General features: G+C 45.0%; 1 protein-coding gene across 1 annotated transcript in view; it reads right to left on the bottom strand.

Moving 5' to 3' along the window:
- The window catches only part of evpla (envoplakin a), a 178,380-nt gene that overhangs the window by 117,956 nt on the left and 33,397 nt on the right, over positions 1 to 27,027 (bottom strand). Inside the window, exons 2-3 of the mRNA XM_072482997.1 lie at positions 3,974 to 4,061; positions 789 to 943 (exon numbers count right to left, since the gene is read on the bottom strand). Coding sequence (XP_072339098.1) covers positions 789 to 943; positions 3,974 to 4,061 — 243 coding nt within the window. The remainder of the gene's footprint in view (positions 1 to 788; positions 944 to 3,973; positions 4,062 to 27,027) is intronic.

The raw sequence follows: 27,027 nt of genomic DNA, 5'->3' as shown, positions 1-27,027 counted from the left end.
CTCTGCTCTACTGCCCTCTGCTGGAAGTTAGCAAACAAAATGTGGTAACTCACTCTCACATTAGCCTGTATGGGATCCATTGAAATCTGAATTAGATTCTAGCCTCTCGCCTACTCCCACATGTCCAGGATTCTCCGACACTTTCGGACAGTCCAGGATTTGAACCAACACTACACGGGCATAAAACCTGATGGCTTCAAGCCACGCTGGGCCGGCATTGCTTTCTTCCCATGTCCCACATTCTTTCCACCTTCCAAACTCACTGAGGACAGTCTCAAACTGACTGTGTTTAATTATTTATTTGAGCTTTGCTCCACTGTGTACAACCCAGCCAATGTTGGTGTGAGCACAGTGCAAGGACATCAGTGTGACTGTAGTGGTCGCGGGTTTGGAATAGAATATGAATCTGAATGGATTCTATTCATTCTCAAGATGTGGCCGCTGTTGGCAGGACCGCATTTATCGCCTACCCTGAAAAGGTGGGTGGTGGGTCGCCCCTGTCCACAGGTTTAAAGGCCGGTTCAGATACGAGTCAACCAGATTGGTTTTGGACGGGCATCACATATAGGCCCAGACTGGGTAAAGACGACACGTTTCCATCTCAGAAAGATATTTGTCAACAAGTTGGGTTTATCAGACAATCAAACTGCTTCACTTTCACTGACATCAGTTATTTACTTCCAGAATTAAAATTCTCTAATTGTCCTGGTGGGATTTGAACCAACATTCTCCAGATTACTAATCAAGGCCTCCACAACACCATGGTCTCCCCTTAACTATCAACTCACTCAGTTTCAATCTCAGTTGCCTGTGGGTGTTTCAGCTTCTTTGCCTTGTCTGCATCCAGGAAAAGGTCCTTAAGGAGACCTTCCGACCGGGCCAAATTCTCATTGTTCACTGTCTCGTATTTGAATGGTCGTTTGTTCTGGTAGTTTACTCTATCCTGAAAATATCAATCAAGAAAAAGGATCAATTTTATAATTGTTTTTAAAAACCACATCTGCATGCACTTTCTGTCAATAAATCTTCCTTTGTTGAGTTTTTGTCTAATTTTGTATCAATTCTATCACATTAGAAATGTCTCCCCATCTAATCAGAATGTGGAGATGCCGGCGTTGGACTGGGGTGAGCACAGTACGAAGTCTTACAACACCAGGTTAAAGTCCAACAGGTTTGTTTCGATGTCACTAGCTTTCGGAGCGCTGCTCCTTCCTCAGGTGAATGAAGAGGTATGTTCCAGAAACACATATATAGACAAATTCAAAGATGCCAAACAATGCTTGGAATGCGACCATTAGCAGGTGATTAAATCTTTACAGATCCAGAGATGGGGTAACCCCAGGTTAAAGAGGTGTGAATTACATCAAGCCAGGACAGTTGGTAGGATTTCGCAGGCCAGATGGTGGGGGATGAATGTAATGTGACATGAATCCCAGGTCCCGGTTGAGGCCGCACTCATGTGTGCGGAACTAATCAGAGCCACAGAATCTCCTGCAATGGTTTATCTTCCCGTTCCCATATCATAACCTCTGGAGTCGCCCAGGAATCTCCTCCTATTTCTACATGCTGCCCTTTGGCAACGTCATCTGCAGGCACAGTACTAGTTTTCATATGTACATTGACCACACTCAGCTCCACCTCACCACCACCTAAATTATCAGACTGCTTACCCGCCATCCAGAAATGGAGGAGCAGAAATTTTCTCCAATTATATATCAGGTCCCTGCTCCAAACTCCATTCCCTGCCCAATCTATTCCTCGTTCTGGCTGCAGAACGAGGTTGGACCACCGTCCACACTTGGTGGCATGTCTGTCTGACCCTGTGATGAGCTGTCAACCACTAACTCCACCATCATGAAGACCACTTGTTTCCACCTCCTCAACATAGTCCCCCTTCACACTCGCCTCAACTTATTTGCTGCTGAAACCTTCATCCATGCCTTCATTGAGACCTGACTATTCCAACACTCCGCTGACCAGCCTTCTATGTTTTACGCTCCATAAACTTATGATCATTGAAACTCTGCTGCTTGTCTCCCAATTGATACCACATCCCATTCACTTCTCACCCCTGTCTGCCCTCTCAGGGGATGGAAAATATTACTTTCCAACAGCAGGGGGTTTTCCTGGCCAATGAATAACCCTTATAAAATTTGGTAATTTATTTTATTGTTGACTGTGGGAGCTTGCGATGTGCAAATTGGCTGCTGTGTTTCCTGACTTGACAACAGTAAATATATTTCAAAACACTTCTTTCACCATGAAGATCAATGTAGAGAGCATGAAGTGCACAAGCTGACATGAATCGATTTCTTTCATCGAACCATTCTCTTTCCTTAACCTCATGTTCCTTCCCACTCTTGTCAACTTTCCAGGTCCCTGTAACAGACCCCAACAGTTGCTAGGATACCGGACAGAAACCCTAGATTTTATTTAATTTGTAAGACTGTGAGGAAAGGATGCTTCGCTCCAAGAGTGACTCCATGCACAAATAGGGATATGGTATATTAAAACAAACGTTCTTACTAAAACAGGATTACTAACTTTAATATCTGAAAGAAAATAGTTAAATAATGCTTAACAATGAAATGAAACCTTTTAACTCCTAATTGATGTATTTTAATCTCCGCCCAAGCAAAACCCATCTCCGGTCAAAATCCGCCTTTAAGAGGGCAGCACGGTGGCACAGTGGATAACACTGCTGCCTCACGGCGACGAGGTCCCAGTTTGATCCTGGTTCTAGGTCACTGTCCGAGTGGAATTTGCACATTCTCCCCGTGTTTGTGTGGGTTTCGTCCCCACAACCCAAAATATGTGCAGGCTAGGCGGATGGGCCACACTAAATTGCCCCTTAATTGGGAAACTGAATTGGGTACTCTAAATTTTAAAACAAGAAAATTAAAAAAAAAGAATCCACCTTTAAATACAGTTAACAAATACAGGGTTACCAGCTGTACACTTGAATGGAGTTCCTTTTAAAAGACCAACTGGAGAGAGGGCGAAGTCTGGTCAGGAAACAGCCTGCAGATTCTTGTCTATCTCAGACTACTGTTTAACCTGCCAGCCTTTGGTAAAAACCTTCTGCCCAGTTCACAGGCAAATCTTGAACTGTTCTGAGATAAGCTGCTGGTCTGTTCACATCCCAGTCTAAACTGAGCTCAAAAACTGAAACTCCAGGGCAGCACAGTGGCGCTGTGGTTAGCAGAGCTGCGTCATGTCGTCGAGGTCCCAGGTTCGATCCCTGCTCTGGATCACTGACCGTGTGGAATTTGCACATTCTCCCTGTGTTTGCTTGGGTTTCGCCCCCACAACCCAAAAGATGTGCAGGATAGGTGGATTGGCCATACTAGATTGACCCTTAATTGGAAAAAATGAATTGGGTACACTAACATTTAAAAAACTGAAACTCAACACTTGGCTGCTTCAGCCCCTGGCTCCTCCCATTAACTGTATCATTAACTATAAACCGGGTGCTCCGGTTTCCTCCCACAGTCCAAAGATGTGCAGGTTAGGTGGATTGGACATGATAAATTGCTCTTAGTGTCCAAAATTGCCCTTAGTGTTGGGTGGGGTTACTGGGTTATGGGGATTGGGTGGAGGTGTTGACCTTGGGTAGGGTGCTCTTTCCAAGAGCCAGTGCAGACTCGATGGGCCAAATGGCCTAATTCTGCACTGTAAATTCTATGATAATCCATGATAATCTTACTTAATACAAGGTCTTTAATTATCTACTCCCCAGGGAACCTTCTATATATAAACAAAATGCCATTACCCATTACTTTTACGATGCTTTAGTTGCACTTCTGTAGCCAAATGTATTTGCTTTTAAACCAGGACATCACTACATCAGTAAAATACACACACTAACCGAGGTATTTTACCCTGACTGCAACAAATACATATATCTGAAATTCCTACATTCATCACACACATATTATTGTGTGAGATTCTCAGCTGAAGAAATCCTACTCACAGTCCGCAGTTTTCCCTCAGTGTCCAGAATGTCTTTCTCCACTTGGTCACCATTTTTCTGCATCCGAGAGATGAGCAATGGCAGCTCACTGAAAAAACAAGACTTAGTCAGATGTGAAAAACTATTGTTACATACAAAGACAGACACAAACAACCATAGTCCCATCATATCTGAGCGAGCACTTTGACAGAATTATCTCAGCTACTACCATCGCACTGTAAAATCTAGCCCTTCAAGTAATTGTCCAATTAATTTCTCAAATCTATTGATCATTCTGCAACAGAGGTAAGGAGAGTGACTGCCCTTCATCAAACCACAAACACAAACACACTGACCAATCCACAAACACCAACAAACTGACCAATCCACAAACACTTACACATTGACCAATACACAAACACTGATGCACTGACCAATCCACAAATACTGACACACTGACCAATTCACAAACACTAACACACTGACCAATCCACAAACACTGACACACTGACCAATCCACAAACACCAATGCACTGACCAATCCACAAACACTAACACACTGACCAATCTGCAAACACTAACACACTGACCAATCCACAAACACAAACACACAGACCAATCCACAAACACCAACAAACTGACCAATCCACAAACACGAACACACTGACCAATACACAACACTAACACATTGACCAATACACAAATACTGACACACTGACCAATCCACAAACACTAACACACTGACCAATCTGAAAACACTAACACACTGACCAATCCACAAACATTGATACACTGACCAATACACAAACACTAACACATTGACCAATAAACAAACCCGAACACACTGACCAACCCACAAACGCTAACACACTGACCAATCCACAAACACTGACAGATACACAAACACCAACACACTGACCAATCCACAAACACCAATGCACTGACCAATCCACAAACACTGACAAACTGACCAATCCACAAACACTGACACACTGACCAATCCACAAACACCAACACATTGAGCAATCATTAAACACAATCACACTGACCAATACACAAACACTGACACACAGACCAGTACACAAACACTGACCAATACACAAACACCAACACACTGACCAATCCACAAACACTGACATACTGACCAATCCACAAACACAAACACACAACCAATCCGCAAACACTACCACTGATCAGTCCTCAAACACTAATACACTGACCAATACACAAACACTAACACATTGACCAATACACAAACACTAACACACTGACCATTCCACAAACACTAACACACTGACCAATCCACAAACACTGACACACTGACCAATCCACAAACACTGACACACTGACCAATCCACAAACACCAACGCACTGACCAATCCACAAACACTGACAAACTGACCAATCCACAAACACTAACACACTGACCAATCCACAAACACTAACACAATGACCAATCCACAAACACTGACACAGTCACCAATCCACAAACACTGACACACTGACCAATCCACAAACACCAACGCACTGACCAATCCACAAACACTGACAAACTGACCAATCCACAAACACCAATGCACTGACCAATCCACAAACACTAACACACTGACCAATCCACAAAAACTAACACACTGACCAATCCACAAACACTAACACACTGACCAATCCACTAACACTAACACACTGACCAATCCACAAACACTAACACACTGACCAATCCACAAACACTAACACACTGACCAATCCACAAACACTGACACACTGACCAATACACAAACACCAACACACTGATCAATACACAAACACTAACACACTGACCAATGTGCAAGCACTAACACACTGACTAATCCACAAACACTAACACACTGACCAATCCACAAACACTAACACACTGACCAATCCACAAACACTGACACACTGACCAATCCACAAACACCAACACACTCACCATTCCACAAACACTAACACACTGACCAATCTGCAAACACTAACACACTGACCAATGTGCAAGCACTAACACCCTGACCAATCCACAAACACCAACACACTCACCATTCCACAAACACTAACACACTGACCAATCTGCAAGCACTAACACACTGACAAATCCACAAACACTAACACACTGACCAATTTACACACACTGGTTTAGGGGCTGGTTTAGCACACTGGGCTAAAGCGCTGGCTTTGAAAGCAGACCGAGGCAGGCCAGCAGCACGGTTCAATTCCCGTACCAGCCTCCCCAAACAGGTGCCGGATTGTGGCGACTAGGGGCTTTACACAGTAACTTCATTTTAAGCCTACTTGTGACAATAAGCGATTTTCATTCACTAACACACTGATCAATCCGCAAACACTAACACACTGACCAATCCACGAACACTAACACACTGGCCAATACCACAGGCACTGTCACACTGACCAATCCACAAACACTGACACACTGACCAATCCGCAAACACTAACACACTGACCAATCCACAAACATTGATACACTGACCAATCCGCAAACACTAACACACTGACCAATCCGCAAACACTAACACACTGACCCAAACACTAACGCACTGACCAATCCGCAAACACTAACACACTGACCAATACACAAACACTAACACATTGACCAATAAACAAACACTAACACACTGACCAACCCACAAACGCTAACACACTGACCAATCCACAAACACTGACACAGTCACCAATCCACAAACACTGACACACTGACCAATCCACAAACACCAACGCACTGACCAATCCACAAACACTGACAAACTGACCAATCCACAAACACCAATGCACTGACCAATCCACAAACACTAACACACTGACCAATCCACAAAAACTAACACACTGACCAATCCACAAACACTAACACACTGACCAATCCACTAACACTAACACACTGACCAATCCACAAACACTAACACACTGACCAATCCACAAACACTAACACACTGACCAATCCACAAACACTGACACACTGACCAATACACAAACACCAACACACTGATCAATACACAAACACTAACACACTGACCAATGTGCAAGCACTAACACACTGACTAATCCACAAACACTAACACACTGACCAATCCACAAACACTAACACACTGACCAATCCACAAACACTGACACACTGACCAATCCACAAACACCAACACACTCACCATTCCACAAACACTAACACACTGACCAATCTGCAAACACTAACACACTGAGCAATGTGCAAGCACTAACACCCTGACCAATCCACAAACACCAACACACTCACCATTCCACAAACACTAACACACTGACCAATCTGCAAGCACTAACACACTGATCAATACACAAACACTAACACACTGACCAATGTGCAAGCACTAACACACTGACTAATCCACAAACACTAACACACTGACCAATCCACAAACACTAACACACTGACCAATCCACAAACACTGACACACTGACCAATCCACAAACACCAACACACTCACCATTCCACAAACACTAACACACTGACCAATCTGCAAGCACTAACACACTGACAAATCCACAAACACTAACACCCTGACCAATTTACACACACCAACACACTCACCATTCCACAAACACTAACACACTGACCAATCTGCAAGCACTAACACACTGACCAATTCACAAACACTAACACACTGACCAATCTGCAAGCACTAACACACTGACCAATTCACAAACACTAACACACTGACCAATTTACACACACTGGTTTAGGGGCTGGTTTAGCACACTGGGCTAAAGCGCTGGCTTTGAAAGCAGACCAAGGCAGGCCAGCAGCACGGTTCAATTCCCGTACCAGCCTCCCCGAACAGGTGCTGGAATGTGGCGACTAGGGGCTTTACACAGTAACTTCATTTTAAGCCTACTTGTGACAATAAGCGATTTTCATTCACTAACACACTGATCAATCCGCAAACACTAACACACTGACCAATCCACGAACACTAACACACTGGCCAATACCACAGGCACTGTCACACTGACCAATCCACAAACACTGACACACTGACCAATCCGCAAACACTAACACACTGACCAATCCACAAACATTGATACACTGACCAATACACAATCACTAACACATTGACCAATAAACAAACACTAACACACTGACCAACCCACAAACGCTAACACACTGACCAATCCACAAACACTGACACACTGACAAATACACAAACACCGACACACTGACAAATACACAAACACCAACACACTGACCAATCCGCAAACACTGACAAATACACAAACACCAACACACTGACCAATCCGCAAACACTAACACACTGACCAACCCACAAACGCTAACACAGACCAATCCACAAACACTGACACACTGACCAATACACAAACACCAACACACTGACCAATAAACAAACACTAACACACTGACCAATCTGCAAACACTAACACACTGACCAATCTACACACACCAACACACTCACCATTCCACAAACACTAACACACTGACCAATCCGCAAACATTAACACACTGACCAATACACAAACATTAACACACTGACCAATCTACACACACCAACACACTCACCATTCCACAAACACTAACACACTGACCAATCTACACACACTAACACACTGACCAATCCACAAACACTGACACACTGACCAATCCGCAAACACTAACACACTGACCAATCTACACACACTAACACACTGACCAATCCACAAACACTGACACACTGACCAATCTGCAAACACTAACACACTGACCAATACACACATTCTAACACACTGACCAATCTGCAAACACTAACACACTGACCAATCTGCAAACACTAACACACTGACCAATCCACAAACACTGACACACTGACCAATCTGCAAACGCTAACACAGACCAATCCACAAACATTGACACACTGACCAATACACAAACACTAACACACTGACCAATCTGCAAACACTAACACACTGACCAGCTACACACACCAACACACTCACCATTCCACAAACACTAACACACTGACCAATCTACACACACTAACACACTGACCAATACATACATTCTAACACACTGACCAATCTGCAAACACTAACACACTGACCAATCCGCAAACACTAACACACTGACCAATCCGCAAACACTGATACACTGACCAATCCAGAAACACTGACACACTGACCAATCCGCAAACACTAACGCACTGACCAATCCGCAAACACTAACACACTGACCAATCTACACACACTAACACACTGACCAATCCACAAACACTGACACACTGACCAATCTGCAAACACTAACACACTGACCAATACACACATTCTAACACACTGACCAATCTGCAAACACTAACACACTGACCAATCCGCAAACACTAACACACTGACCAATCCGCAAACACTAACACACTGACCAATACACAAACATTAACACACTGACCAATCTACACACACTAACACACTGAACAATCCACAAACACTGACACACTGACCAATCTGCAAACACTAACACACTGACCAATACACACATTCTAACACACTGACGAATCTGCAAACACTAACACACTGACCAATCCGCAAACACTAACGCACTGACCAATACACACATTCTAACACACTGACCAATCTGCAAACACTAACACACTGACCAATCTACACACACTAACACACTGACTAATACGCAAACACTGACATACTGACCAATCCACAAGCACTAACACACTGACCAATCAACAAACACTAACACACTGACCAATCCACATACACGAACACACTGACCAATCAACAAACACTAACACACTGACCAATCCACATACACCAACACACTGACCAATCCACAAACACAAACACACTGACCAATCAACAAACACCAACACACTGACCAATCCACAAATACTGACACACTGACCAATCCACATACACAAACACACTGACCAATCCACAAACACTGACACACTGACCAATCTGCAAACACTAACACACTGACCAATACACACATTCTAACACACTGACCAATCTGCAAACACTAACACACTGACCAATCCGCAAACACTAACACACTGACCAATCCGCAAACACTAACACACTGACCAATACACAAACATTAACACACTGACCAATCTACACACACTAACACACTGAACAATCCACAAACACTGACACACTGACCAATCTGCAAACACTAACACACTGACCAATACACACATTCTAACACACTGACGAATCTGCAAACACTAACACACTGACCAATCCGCAAACACTAACGCACTGACCAATACACACATTCTAACACACTGACCAATCTGCAAACACTAACACACTGACCAATCTACACACACTAACACACTGACTAATACGCAAACACTGACATACTGACCAATCCACAAGCACTAACACACTGACCAATCAACAAACACTAACACACTGACCAATCCACATACACGAACACACTGACCAATCAACAAACACTAACACACTGACCAATCCACATACACCAACACACTGACCAATCCACAAACACAAACACACTGACCAATCAACAAACACCAACACACTGACCAATCCACAAATACTGACACACTGACCAATCCACATACACAAACACACTGACCAATCCACAAACATTGACACACTGACCAATCCACAAAAACCAACACATTGAGCAATCATTAAACACAATCACACTGACCAATACACAAACACTGACACACAGACCAGTACACAAACACTGACCAATACACAAACACTAACACACTGACCATTACACAACACCAACACACTGACCAATCCACAAACACTGACATACTGACCAATCCACAAACACAAACACACTGACCAATCCGCAAACACTGACACACTGACAAATTCACAAACACCAACACACTGACCAATCCGCAAACACTAACACACTGACCAACCCACAAACGCTAACACAGACCAATCCACAAACACTGACACACTGACCAATACACAAACACCAACACACTGACCAATACACAAACACTAACACACTGACCAATCTGCAAACACTAACACACTGACCAATCTACACACACCAACACACTCACCATTCCACAAACACTAACACACTGACCAATCCGCAAACATTAACACACTGAGCAATACACAAACATTAACACACTGACCAATCTACACACACCAACACACTCACCATTCCACAAACACTCACACACTGACCAATCTACACACACTAACACACTGACCAATCCACAAACACTGACACACTGACCAATCCGCAAACACTAACACACTGACCAATACACAAACGGTAACACACTGACCAATCTACACACACTAACACACTGACCAATACACACATTCTAACACACTGACCAATCTGCAAACACTAACACACTGACCAATCCGCAAACACTAACACACTGACCAATCCGCAAACACTGACACACTGACCAATCCAGAAACACTGACACACTGACCAATCCGCAAACACTAACACACTGACCAATCTACACACACGAACACACTGACCAATCCACAAACACTGACACACTGACCAATCTGCAAACACTAACACACTGACCAATACACACATTCCAACACACTGACCAATCTGCAAACACTAACACACTGACCAATCTGCAAACACTAACACACTGACCAATCCACAAACACTGACACACTGACCAATCTGCAAACGCTAACACAGACCAATCCACAAACACTGACACACTGACCAATACACAAACACTAACACACTGACCAATCTGCAAACACTAACACACTGACCAGCTACACACACCAACACACTCACCATTCCACAAACACTAACACACTGACCAATCCGCAAACACTAACACACTGACCAATCTGCAAGCACTAACACACTGACCAATTCACAAACACTAACACACTGACCAATTTACACACACTGGTTTAGGGGCTGGTTTAGCACACTGGGCTAAAGCGCTGGCTTTGAAAGCAGACCAAGGCAGGCCAGCAGCACGGTTCAATTCCCGTACCAGCCTCCCCGAACAGGTGCTGGAATGTGGCGACTAGGGGCTTTACACAGTAACTTCATTTTAAGCCTACTTGTGACAATAAGCGATTTTCATTCACTAACACACTGATCAATCCGCAAACACTAACACACTGACCAATCCACGAACATTAACACACTGGCCAATACCACAGGCACTGTCACACTGACCAATCCACACACTGACACACTGACCAATCCGCAAACACTAACACACTGACCAATCCACAAACATTGATACACTGACCAATACACAATCACTAACACATTGACCAATAAACAAACACTAACACACTGACCAATCCACAAACGCTAACACACTGACCAATCCGCAAACACTGACAAATACACAAACACCAACACACTGACCAATCCGCAAACACTAACACACTGACCAACCCACAAACGCTACCACAGACCAATCCACAAACACTGACACACTGACCAATACACAAACACCAACACACTGACCAATACACAAACACTAACACACTGACCAATCTGCAAACACTAACACACTGACCAATCTACACACACCAACACACTCACCATTCCACAAACACTAACACACTGACCAATCCGCAAACATTAACACACTGACCAATACACAAACATTAACACACTGACCAATCTACACACACCAACACACTCACCATTCCACAAACACTAACACACTGACCAATCTACACACACTAACACACTGACCAATCCACAAACACTGACACACTGACCAATCCGCAAACACTAACACACTGACCAATACACAAACGGTAACACACTGACCAATCTACACACACTAACACACTGACCAATACACACATTCTAACACACTGACCAATCTGCAAACACTAACACACTGACCAATCCGCAAACACTAACACACTGACCAATCCGTAAACACTGACACACTGACCAATCCAGAAACACTGACACACTGACCAATCCGCAAACACTAACACACTGACCAATCTACACACACTAACACACTGACCAATCCACAAACACTGACACACTGACCAATCTGCAAACACTAACACACTGACCAATACACACATTCTAACACACTGACCAATCTGCAAACACTAACACACTGACCAATCTGCAAACACTAACACAATGACCAATCCACAAACACTGACACACTGACCAATCTGCAAACGCTAACACAGACCAATCCACAAACATTGACACACTGACCAATACACAAACACTAACACACTGACCAATACACAAACATTAACACACTGACCAATCTACACACACCAACACACTCACCATTCCACAAACACTAACACACTGACCAATCTACACACACTAACACACTGACCAATACACAAACATTAACACACTGACCAATCTACACACACTAACACACTGACCAATACATACATTCTAACACACTGACCAATCTGCAAACACTAACACACTGACCAATCCGCAAACACTGATACACTGACCAATCCAGAAACACTGACACACTGACCAATCCGCAAACACTAACGCACTGACCAATCCGCAAACACTAACACACTGACCAATCTACACACACTAACACACTGACCAATCCACAAACACTGACACACTGACCAATCTGCAAACACTAACACACTGACCAATACACACATTCTAACACACTGACCAATCTGCAAACACTAACACACTGACCAATCCGCAAACACTAACACACTGACCAATCCGCAAACACTAACACACTGACCAATACACAAACATTAACACACTGACCAATCTACACACACTAACACACTGACCAATCCACAAACACTGACACACTGACCAATCTGCAAACACTAACACACTGACCAATACACACATTCTAACACACTGACCAATCTGCAAACACTAACACACTGACCAATCCGCAAACACTAACGCACTGACCAATACACACATTCTAACACACTGACCAATCTGCAAACACTAACACACTGACCAATCTACACACACTAACACACTGACTAATACACAAACACTGACACACTGACCAATCCACAAACACTGACATACTGACCAATCCACAAGCACTAACACACTGACCAATCAACAAACACTAACACACTGACCAATCCACATACACGAACACACTGACCAATCAACAAACACTAACACACTGACCAATCCACATACACCAACACACTGACCAATCCACAAACACAAACACACTGACCAATCAACAAACACCAACACACTGACCAATCCACAAATACTGACACACTGACCAATCCACATACACAAACACACTGACCAATCCACAAACATTGACACACTGACCAATCCACAAAAACCAACACATTGACCAATCCACAAACACTAACACACTGACCAATCCACAAACACTAACACATTGACCAATCCACAAACACTAACACACTGACCAATCCACAAACACTAACACACTGACCAATCCGCAAACACTGGCACACTGACCAATCCGCAAACACTGACACACTGACCAATCCACAAACACTAACACACTGACCAATCCGCAAACACCAATGCACTGACCAATCCAGAAACACCAACACACTGACCAATCCACAAACACTAACACACTGACCAATCCGCAAACACTAACACACTGACCAATCCAGAAACACCAAAACACTGACCAATCCACAAACACTGACACACTGACCAATCCACAAAGACTAACACACTGACCAATTCACAAACACTAACACACTGACCAATCCGCAAACACTAACACACTGACCAATCCACAAATACTAACACACTGACCAATTCACAAACACTAACACACTGACCAATCCGCAAACACTAACACACTGACAAATCCACAAACACTAACACACTGACCAATCCGCAAACACTAACACACTGACCAATCCGCAAACACTAACACACTGACCAATCCGCAAACACTAACACACTAACCAATCCTGAAACACTAACACACTGACCAATCAGCAAACACTAACACACTGACCAATCCGCAAACACTAACACACTGACCAATTCACAAACACTAACACACTAAACAATCCTGAAACACTAACACACTGACCAATCAGCAAACACTAACACACTGACCAATCCACAAACACATACACACTGACCAATCCACAAACACCAACACACTGACCAATCCACAAATACCAACACACTGACCAATCCGCAAACACGAACACTGACCAGTCCACAAACACTAACACACTGACCAATCCGCAAACACTAACACACTGACCAATCCGCAAACACTAACACACAGACCAACACACAAACACTAACACACTGACCAGTCCGCAAACACTAACACACTGACCAATCCGCAAACACTAACACACAGACCAATCCACACACACTAACCAATCCGCAAACACTTACACACTGACCAATTCACAAACACTAACACACTGACCAATCCGCAAACACTAACACACTGACCAATCCGCAAACACTAACACACAGACCAATCCACACACACTAACAAATCCGTAAACACTTACACACTGACCAATCCACAAACACTGACCAGTCCACAAACACCAACACACACTGACCAGTTCACAAACACTAACACACTGACCAATCCGCAAACACTAACACAGTGACCAATTCACAAACACTGACCAGTCCACAAACACCAACACACACTGACCAATTCACAAACACTAACACACTGACCAATCCACAAACATTGACCAGTCCACAAACACCAACACACACTGACCAATTCACAAACACTAACACACTGACCAATTCACAAACACTAACACTGACCAGTCTGCAAGCACTAACGCACTTACGAATCCGCAAACACTAACGCACTGACCAATCTGCAAACACTTACACACTGACCAATCCACAAGCACTGACACACTGACCAATCCACAAACACTGACACACTGACCAATCCACAAACACTGACACACTGACTAATCCACAAACACTAACACACTGACCAATGTGCAAACACTAACACACTGACCAATCCATGAACACTAACCCACTGACCAATCCACAAACACTAACACACTGACCAATCTGCAAACACTGACACACTGACCAATCCAGGAACACTAACACACTGACCAATCCACAAACACTAACACACTGGCCAATCCGCAAACACTAACACACTGACCAATCCACAGGCACTGACACACTGACCAATCCACAAGCACTGACACACTGACCAATCCGCAAACACTACACACTGACCAATGCACAAACACTAACACACTGAACAATCCACAAACACTGACACACTGACCAATCCACAAACACTGACACACTGACCAATTCACAAACACTAACACACTGACCAATCCGCAAACACTAACACACTGACCAATCCGCAAACACTAACACACAGACCAATACACAAACACTAACACACTGACCAATCCGCAAACACTAACACACTGACCAATCCGCAAACACTAACTCACAGACCAATCCACACACACTAACCAATCCGCAAACACTTACACACTGACCAATTCACAAACACTAACACACTGACCAATCCGCAAACACTAACACACTGACCAATCCGCAAACACTAACACACAGACCAATCCACACACACTAACCTATCCGCAAACACTTACACACTGACCGATCCACAAACACTGACCAGTCCACAAACACCAAAACACACTGACCAGTTCACAAACACTAACACACTGACCAATCCAAAAACACTGACCAGTCCACAAACACCAACACACACTGACCAGTTCACAAACACTAACACACTGACCAATCCACAAACATTGACCAGTCCACAAACACCAACACACACTGACCAATTCACAAACACTAACACACTGACCAATCCGCAAACACTAACACAGTGACCAATTCACAAACACTAACACTGACCAGTCTGCAAGCACTAACGCACTTACGAATCCGCAAACACTAACGCACTGACCAATCTGCAAACACTTACACACTGACCAATCCACAAGCACTGACACACTGACCAATCCACAAACACTGACACACTGACCAATCCACAAACACTGACACACTGACTAATCCACAAACACTAACACACTGACCAATGTGCAAACACTAACACACTGACCAATCCATGAACACTAACACACTGACCAATCCACAAACACTAACACACTGACCAATCTGCAAACACTGACACACTGACCAATCCAGGAACACTAACACACTGACCAATCCACAAACACTAACACACTGGCCAATCCGCAAACACTAACACACTGACCAATCCACAGGCACTGACACACTGACCAATCCACAAGCACTGACACACTGACCAATCCGCAAACACTACACACTGACCAATTCGCAAACACTGACACACTGACCAATCCACAAACACTAACACACTGAACAATCCGCAAACACTGACACACTGACCAATCCGCAAACACTGACACACTGGCAAATCCAGAAACACCATCACACTGACCAATGCACAAACACTAACACACTGACCAATCCACAAACACTGACACACTGACCAATCCACAAACACTGACACACTGACCAATTCACAAACACTAACACACTGACCAATCCGCAAACACTAACACACTGACCAATCCGCAAACACTAACACACAGACCAATAAACAAACACTAACACACTGACCAATCCGCACACACTAACACACTGACCAATCCGCAAACACTAACTCACAGACCAATCCACACACACTAACCAATCCGCAAACACTTACACACTGACCAATTCACAAACACTAACACACTGACCAATCCGCAAACACTAACACACTGACCAATCCGCAAACACTAACACACAGACCAATCCACACACACTAACCTATCCGCAAACACTTACACACTGACCGATCCACAAACACTGACCAGTCCACAAACACCAACACACACTGACCAATTCACAAACACTAACACACTGACCAATCCGCAAACACTAACAGAGTGACCAATTCACAAACACGAACACTGACCAGTCCACAAACACTAACACACTGACCAATCCGCAAACACTAACACACTGACCAATCCGCAAACACTAACACACAGACCAACACACAAACACTAACACACCGACCAATCCACAAACACTGACACACTGACCAATTCACAAACACTAACACACTGACCAATCCGCAAACACTAACACACTGACCAATCCGCAAACACTAACACACAGACCAATACACAAACACTAACACACTGACCAATCCGCAAACACTAACACACTGACCAATCCGCAAACACTAACTCACAGACCAATCCACACACACTAACCAATCCGCAAACACTTACACACTGACCAATTCACAAACACTAACACACTGACCAATCCGCAAACACTAACACACTGACCAATCCGCAAACACTAACACACAGACCAATCCACACACACTAACCAATCCGCAAACACTTACACACTGACCGATCCACAAACACTGACCAGTCCACAAACACCAAAACACACTGACCAGTTCACAAACACCAACACACTGACCAATCCACAAACACTGACCAGTCCACAAACACCAACACACACTGACCAATTCACAAACACTAACACACTGACCAATCCGCAAACACTAACAGAGTGACCAATTCACAAACACTAACACTGACCAATCTGCAAGCACTAACGCACTTACGAATCCGCAAACACTAACGCACTGACCAATCTGCAAACACTAACACACTGACCAATCCACAAGCACTGATACACTGACCAATCCACAAACACTGACACACTGACCAATCCACAAACACTGACACACTGACCAATCCACAAACACTAATACACTGACTAATCCACAAACACGAACACACTGACCAATCGGCAAACACTAACACACTGACCAACCTGCAAACACTAACACACTGACCAATCCACAAGCACTGACACACTGACCAATCCACAAACAGTGACACACTGACCAATCCACAAACACTAACACACTGACTAATCCACAAACACTAACACACTGACCAATCGGCAAACACTAACACACTGACCAATCTGCAAACACTAACACACTGACCAATCCATGAACACTAACACACTGACCAATCCACAAACACTAACACACTGACCAATCTGCAAACACTGACACACTGACCAATCCAGGAACACTAACACACTGACCAATCCACAAACACTAACACACTGACCAATCCGCAAACACTAACACACTGACCAATCCACAGACACTGACACACTGGCCAATCCACAAGCACTGACACACTGACCAATCCACAAACACTGACACACTGACCAATCCGCAAACACTACACACTGACCAATCCGCAAACACCAATGCACTGACCAGTCCACAAACACTAACACACTGACCAATCCACAAACACTAACACACTGACCAATCCGCAAACACTGACACACTGACCAATCCGCAAACACTGACACACTGGCCAATCCAGAAACACCATCACACTGACCAATGCACAAACACTGACACACTGACCAATCCGCAAAAACTGACACACTAACCAATCCAGAAACACCAACACACTGACCAATCCACAAACACTAACACACTGACCAATCCGCAAACACCAATGCACTGACCAATCCACAATCACTAACACACTGACCAATCCACACACACTAACACACTACCAATCCACAAAGACTAACACACTGACCAGTCCAGAAACACTAACACACTGACAAATCCACAAACACATACACACTGACCAATCCACAAACACATACACACTGACCAATCCACAAACACTAATACACTGACCAATCCACAAACACAATCGCACTGACCAATCCGCAAACACCAACACACTGACCAATCCACAAACACTAACACACTGACCAATTCGCAAACACTGACACACTGACCAATCCACAAACACTAACACACTAACCAATCCTGAAACTCTAACACACTGACGAATCCATAAACACAAGCACACTGAGCAATCCACAAACACAAACTCACTGACCAATCCACAAACACCAACACACTGACCAATCCACAAACACAAGCACACTGACCAATCTGCAAATACAGTCACACTGACCAATCCACAAACACTGACACACTGACCAATTCACAAACACTAACACACTGACCAATTCACAATCACGAACACACTGACCAATACAGAAACACTAACACACTGACCAATCCACAAACACAAACTGACTGACCAGTCCACTAACGCTAACACACTGACCAATCCACAAACACTGACACACTGACCAATCCACAAACGGTAACACACTGACCAATCCACAAACACTAACGCACTGACCAATCCACAAACACTAACGCACTGACCAATCCACAAACGGTAACACACTGAGCAATCCGCAAACACTAACGCACTGACCAATCCACAAACACCAACACACTGACCAATCAGCAAACACTAACACACTGACCAATCCGCAAACACTTACACACTGACCATCCACAAACTCTGACCAGTACACAAACACCAACACACACTGACCAATTCACAAACACGAACACACTGACCAATCCGCAAACTCTAACACACTGACCAATCCGCAAACACTAAAACAGTGACCAATTCACAAACACTAACACTGGCCAATCCACAATAACTAACACACTTACCAATCTGCAAACACTAACGCACTGACCAATCCGCAAACACTAACGCACTGACCAATCTTCAAACACTAACACACTGACCAATCCACAAACACTGACACATTGACCAATCCACAAACACTGACACACTGACCAATCCACAAACACTAACACACTGACTAATCCACAAACACTAACACACTGACCAATCGGCAAACACTAACGCACTGACCAATCTGCAAACACTGACACACTGAGCAATCCATGAACACTAACACACTGACCAATCCACAAACACTAACACACTGACCAATCCACAAACACTAGCACGCTGACCAATTCACAAACACTAACACACTGACCAATCCGCAAACACTAACACACTGACCAATCCACAAACACTAACACACTGACCAATCCGCAAACAGTAACACACTGACCAATCCACAAACACTAACACACTGACCAATTCGCAAACACTAACACACTGACCAATTCACAAACACTAACACACTAATGAACCCTGAAACACTAACACACTGACCAATCAGCAAACACTAACACACTGACCAATCCACAAACACATACACACTGACCAATCCACATACACCAACACACTGACAAACCAACAAACACGAACACACTGACCAATTCACAGACACTGACACACTGACCAATCCACAAACACTAACACACTGACCAGTCCACAAACACCAACACACTGACCAATCCACAAATACCAACACACTGACCAATCCACAAACACGAACACTGACCAGTCCACAAACACTTACACACTGACCAATCCACAAACACTGACTCACTGACCAATTCACAAACACTAACACACTGACCAATCCGCAAACACTAACACACTGACCAATCCGCAAACACTAACACACAGACCAATCCACACACACTAACCAATCCGCAAACACTGACACACTGACCAATCCACAAACACTGACCAGTCCACAAACACCAACACACACTGACCAGTTCACAAACACTAACACACTGACCAGTCCGCAAACACTAACACAGTGACCAATTCACAAACACTGACCAGTCCACAAACACCAACACACACTGACCAATTCACAATCACTAACACACTGACCAATCCACAAACACAACCACACTAGCCAATCTGCAAACACAGTCACACTGACCAATCCACAAACACCAACACACTGACCAATCCACAAACACTAACACACTGACCAATCTGCAAACACTGACACACTGACCAATCCATGAACACTAACACACTGACCAATCCACAAACACTAACACACTGACCAATCCGCGAACACTAACACACTGACCAATCTGCAAACACTGACACACTGACCAATCCACAAACACTAACACACTGACCAATCTGCAAACACTAACACACTGACCAATCCACAGGCACTGACACACTGACCAATCCACAAGCACTGACACACTGAATAATCCGCAAACACTACACACTGACCAATCAGCAAACGCTAACACACTCACCAATCCGCAAACACCAATGCACTGACCGATCCACAAACACTAACACACTGACCAATCCACAAAGACTAACACATTGACCAATCCACAAACACTAACACACTGACCAATCCACAAACACTAACACACTGACCAATCCGCAAACACTGACACACTGACCAACCCGCAAACACTGACACACTGACCAATCCACAAACACTAACACACTGACCAATCAAGAAACACTAACACACTGACCAATCCACAAACACTAACACACTGACCAATCCACAAACACTAACACACTCACCAATCCGCAAATACTGACACACTGACCAATCCGCAAACACTGACACACTGACCAATCCGCAAACACCAACACACTGACCAATCCGCAAACACTAACACACTGACCAATCCACAAACACTAACACACTGACCAATCAAGAAACACTAACACACTGACCAATCCACAAACACTAACACACTGACCAATCCACAAACACTAACACACTCACCAATCCCCAAATACTGACACACTGACCAATCCGCAAACACTGACACACTGACCAATCAAGAAACAGTAACACACTGACCAATCCACAAACACTAACACACTCGCCAATCCGCAAATACTGACACACTGACCAATCCGCAAACACTGACACACTGACCAATCCACAAACACTAACACACTCACCAATCCGCAAATACTGACACACTGACCAATCCGCAAACTCCGACACACTGACCAATCAAGAAACACTAACACACTGACCAATCCACAAACACTAACACACTGACCAATCCACAAACACTAACAAACTCACCAATCCGCAAATACTGACACACTGACCAATCCGCAAACACTGACACACTGACCAATCCACAAACACTAACACACTGACCAATCCACAAACACTAACACACTGACCAATCCACAAACACTAACACACTCACCAATCCGCAAATACTGACACACTGACCAATCCGCAAACACTGACACACTGACCAATCAAGAAACACTAACACACTGACCAATCCACAAACACTAACACACTGACCAATCCACAAACACTAACGCACTGACCAATCCACAAACACTAATACACTGACCAATCCACAAACACTAACACACTGACCAATCCACAAACACTGACACACTGACCAATCCGCAAACACTGACACACTGACCAATCCACAAACACTAACACACTGACCAATCCGCAAACACCAATGCACTGACCAAGCCACAAACACTAGCACACTGACCAATCCACAAACACTAACACACTGACCAATCCGCAAACACTGACACACTGACCAATCCGCAAACACTAACACACTGACCAATCCACAAAGACTAACACACTGACCAGTCCAGAAACACTAACACACTGACCAATCCACAAACACTAATACACTGACCAATCCGCAAACACTGACACACTGACCAATCCGCAAACATTGACACACTGACCAATCAGCAAACACTAACACACTGACCAATCTACACACACTAATGCACTGACCAATTGGGAAACACTAATACACTGACCAGTCCAGAAACTCTAACAAACTGACCAATCCGCAAACACTAACACACTGACCAATCCACAAGCACTAACACACTGACCAATCCACAAACACTAATGCACTGAACAATCCGCAAACAGTAAACACAGACCAGTCCAGAAACACTAACAAACTGACCAATCCGTAAACACTAACACACAGACCAATCCAAGAACACTAACACACTGACGAAATCCGCAAACACCAACATACTGATCAATCCTCTAACACCAACATATTGTTGAATGACGTGGAGATGCCAGCGTTGGACTGGGGTGTAAGAATTCTTACAACACCAGGTTAATGTCAGGTGAGTGATTCCTGATGAAGGAGCTATGCTCTGCAAGCTAGAGATTCCAAACAAACCGGTTGGACTTGAACCTGTTGTTGTAAGACTTCTCTATAAGAACACAAGTAAGGAACAAAGGGTCACTGAATATTGACAGGCTGCCTGATAATAATGAGTGGACCCAGGAACCCACGTTCCAGAAGAGAGTCCTCCGGGGTCCGGCCTGGGCTTGAGGCCATCTGCCTGGGGCTTCCTTCCGGTGGCAGATCTGAGGGGCCTGATCTCCATACACGCTTTATGAGCCTCCCTGCCTGCCTGACTTTGGCTGGCAACAACATGACCATGTATTCATGGAAAAGGTTTTAAAGTTACCGAGAAAGCACTTCAATGTGGATATGCCCTCCTCCCTCCTTGTTACCTGCAGCTGCAGACTGCAACTCTGCCTGAGCAGCTGGAGGGCCTTCTATTGCTGTCCACCCGCCAATTGTTCCTCACACAGTGCTGGGGTCATAGAATCATTACAATACAGAAGGAGGCCATTCGGCCCCTCGAGTCTGCCCTGAAAGAGCATGTCCCCACACTTTCCCAGTAACCCCACCTAATCTTTTGAACACTAAGGGGCAATTTTATCATTGCCAATCCGCTTAACCTGCATATCTTTGGACTTTGGGAGAAGACCAGAGCACCCGGAGGAAACCCACGCAGACACGGGGAGAATGTGCAGACTCCACAGAGAGTCGCACAAGGCTGGAATTGAACCCAGATCCCTGACGCTGTGAGGCAGCAGTGCTAACCACTGTATCACCATGCCACCTAGTACCCCCATTGGATCCTGACATCATGGTCATGAGCCAGAACCCAAAATCCTGGCCCCTGTTTTTGTGTGTCATTGAAGCAATTGCCCATTAACTGATCTTTCTTGTCTCTCCCAGTTGCTTTGCACATTGCAGCACTGAAATTCCTGTCTCCGTTCCTAGCATATCCCCACTCATAAATGCTCTCCTCACTGCAGCCTCATCGTGTTGTCAAGGCATACACGGCTATGGGCCAAGTGCTAGAAAATAGGATTAGAATAGTTAGTTGTTTTTAACTGGTGCAGATACGATGGGACGATGGGACTTTTCTGTGCTGTATGACTTTGGTTCTCTTCAATTGCTGGCGAGAGCACATTCTCTCTCAGGCCCTCTAATCCAGTGTTCTTCAAACTCGGGGGTGCGATCACGGGTGGATCGCGGAGCCGTCCTTCGCGGCACTCCCGATCGCGCAAATCCCCGTGCAACAGCTGGCTTTTAATAACGCCGGCTGCAAGCGACCTTTAAAATGGCCGCGAACATGTAAAAACAGTCGGCCGCAGCACGTGCGCAGTGCGGGCGCTGTTTTATTAAATGGTCGCAGCTTTTTGTTTTACAAGTTCAGGGGGGTTTTATTCATTTAATTTTTATTTTTTTCATTTATTTTATTCATTTTTTTTTTACAAGTTCGGGGGGGGTTTTATTTGATAAAATTTTACAGGAGAAAAGTGCCGAACTTTGGACAGATGGAGACTCCATACTTTCGACACTGGAAGGCTTCACCTTCAACCAACAGGTTCCATTGGAGGAGCGTGTAGGAGGGCCAAAGGGACCCAAAACCATTTCCTCCAATTTTATCAGCAGCAAACAAGATAAGAGAAAATGGTGGGTCGCTCAGGTCGGCCGGCGTGGATCGCGAAGGTCGGCCGGGTTGGGTCCTGAAGGTCGGCCGGGTTGGGTCACGAAGGTTGGCCGGTTGGTAAAAATGGGTCCCCGGAAAAAAAGTTTGAAGAGCAGTGCTCTAATCCATGGAGCTCCTTCCGATCCAACCTCAATCATTGGCTTTCAAACCCAAATTTTACATCAACAATTACATCACTGTCTGACAGTGAGCTGCTGTTAAAATAGATTACGATCGGTACAGCATTGAAAATCCTTTATCTGTGTTTGGTATCATATCCCTTTCTGCACCTGCCCCCAGAAAAAACATATTCCACAAATTCCCTTACATTTAAAAATTCCCAACTTTCTAACCTTTGGCGTTCCATATTCCCCACAACATTTCTACAGATACTGATTTGCTCAACCCCACCCTCACCTCCACCTTTTTTTTCATTCTTCCATGGGATGTGGGCATTGTTGGTAGGGCAGGATTTATTGCCCAAGGGTGATACGGTATAGCACTGCTGTCTCACGGCGCCGAGGACACGGGTTCGGTCTCGGCCCCGGGTCACTGTCCATGTGGAGTTTGCACATTCTCCCTGTATCTGCATGGGTCTCACCCCCACAACCCAAAGATGTGCAGTGTAGGTGGATTGGCCACGCTAAATTGCCCCTCAATTGAACATTTTCTTTGAAAGATATAGGCCGGGATTCTCCAATCCCGCGGCCAAGTTCTGACGCCGGTGTGAAAAGCAGAGCAAGCCACTCCGGCGTCAACGGGCCTCAAATGGCAGCTATCCACCCCTTCCTAGGGGGCTAGTACGGCGCCGGAGTGGTGTCCGCAGTTCCGGCGCCCGAAAACCGGCGCGTCAAGGCAGGCGCAAGTCCGCGCATGCACGCCACGGCCAGCGCGGGTTTGCGCATGCGCGTGGGTTCCCGTCTGCGCGCTGGCCCCCAGGCAATATGGTGGAACCCTACAGGGGCCCGGCGCAGAGGAACATAGGCCCCCACGGAACTAGCCCGCCCACCGACCGTTAGGCCTCGATCACGGACCAGGACACCGTGGAAGTCCCCCCCCGGGAACGGATTCCCCCGCCCCGCCACCAGGACGGCCCCCGCAGACAGAACTTCGAGGTCCCGCCGGGTGGGGCCATGCGTAACCCACGCCAGCGGGACTCGGCCGAACTCGGCAGGCACTCGTCCCGTCGAGGCCCAGAGAATTACTGACCAGCGCGGCGGCGATCCTGCGGGCGCCGAAGAATCAGCGTACCGGCATCGGGGCGGCATGGCCCGATTCCCGCGCCCCTCAGGCTATTCTCCAACCCGGCAGGGGGTCGGAGAATCCCGGCCACATTGTCCGTTTCTAATTGCCCTTGAGAAGGTGGTGGTGAGCTTCCATCTTGAACTGCTGCAGTCCATGTGGTGTAGGTACACCCACAGTGCTGTTAGGGAAGGAGTTCTAAGATTTGGGCCCAGTGA

The sequence above is a fragment of the Scyliorhinus torazame genome, chromosome 18, assembly GCF_047496885.1.
Source record: "Scyliorhinus torazame isolate Kashiwa2021f chromosome 18, sScyTor2.1, whole genome shotgun sequence".
NCBI lineage: Eukaryota > Metazoa > Chordata > Chondrichthyes > Carcharhiniformes > Scyliorhinidae > Scyliorhinus > Scyliorhinus torazame.
This window is presented reverse-complemented; position numbering and strand designations above follow the sequence as displayed.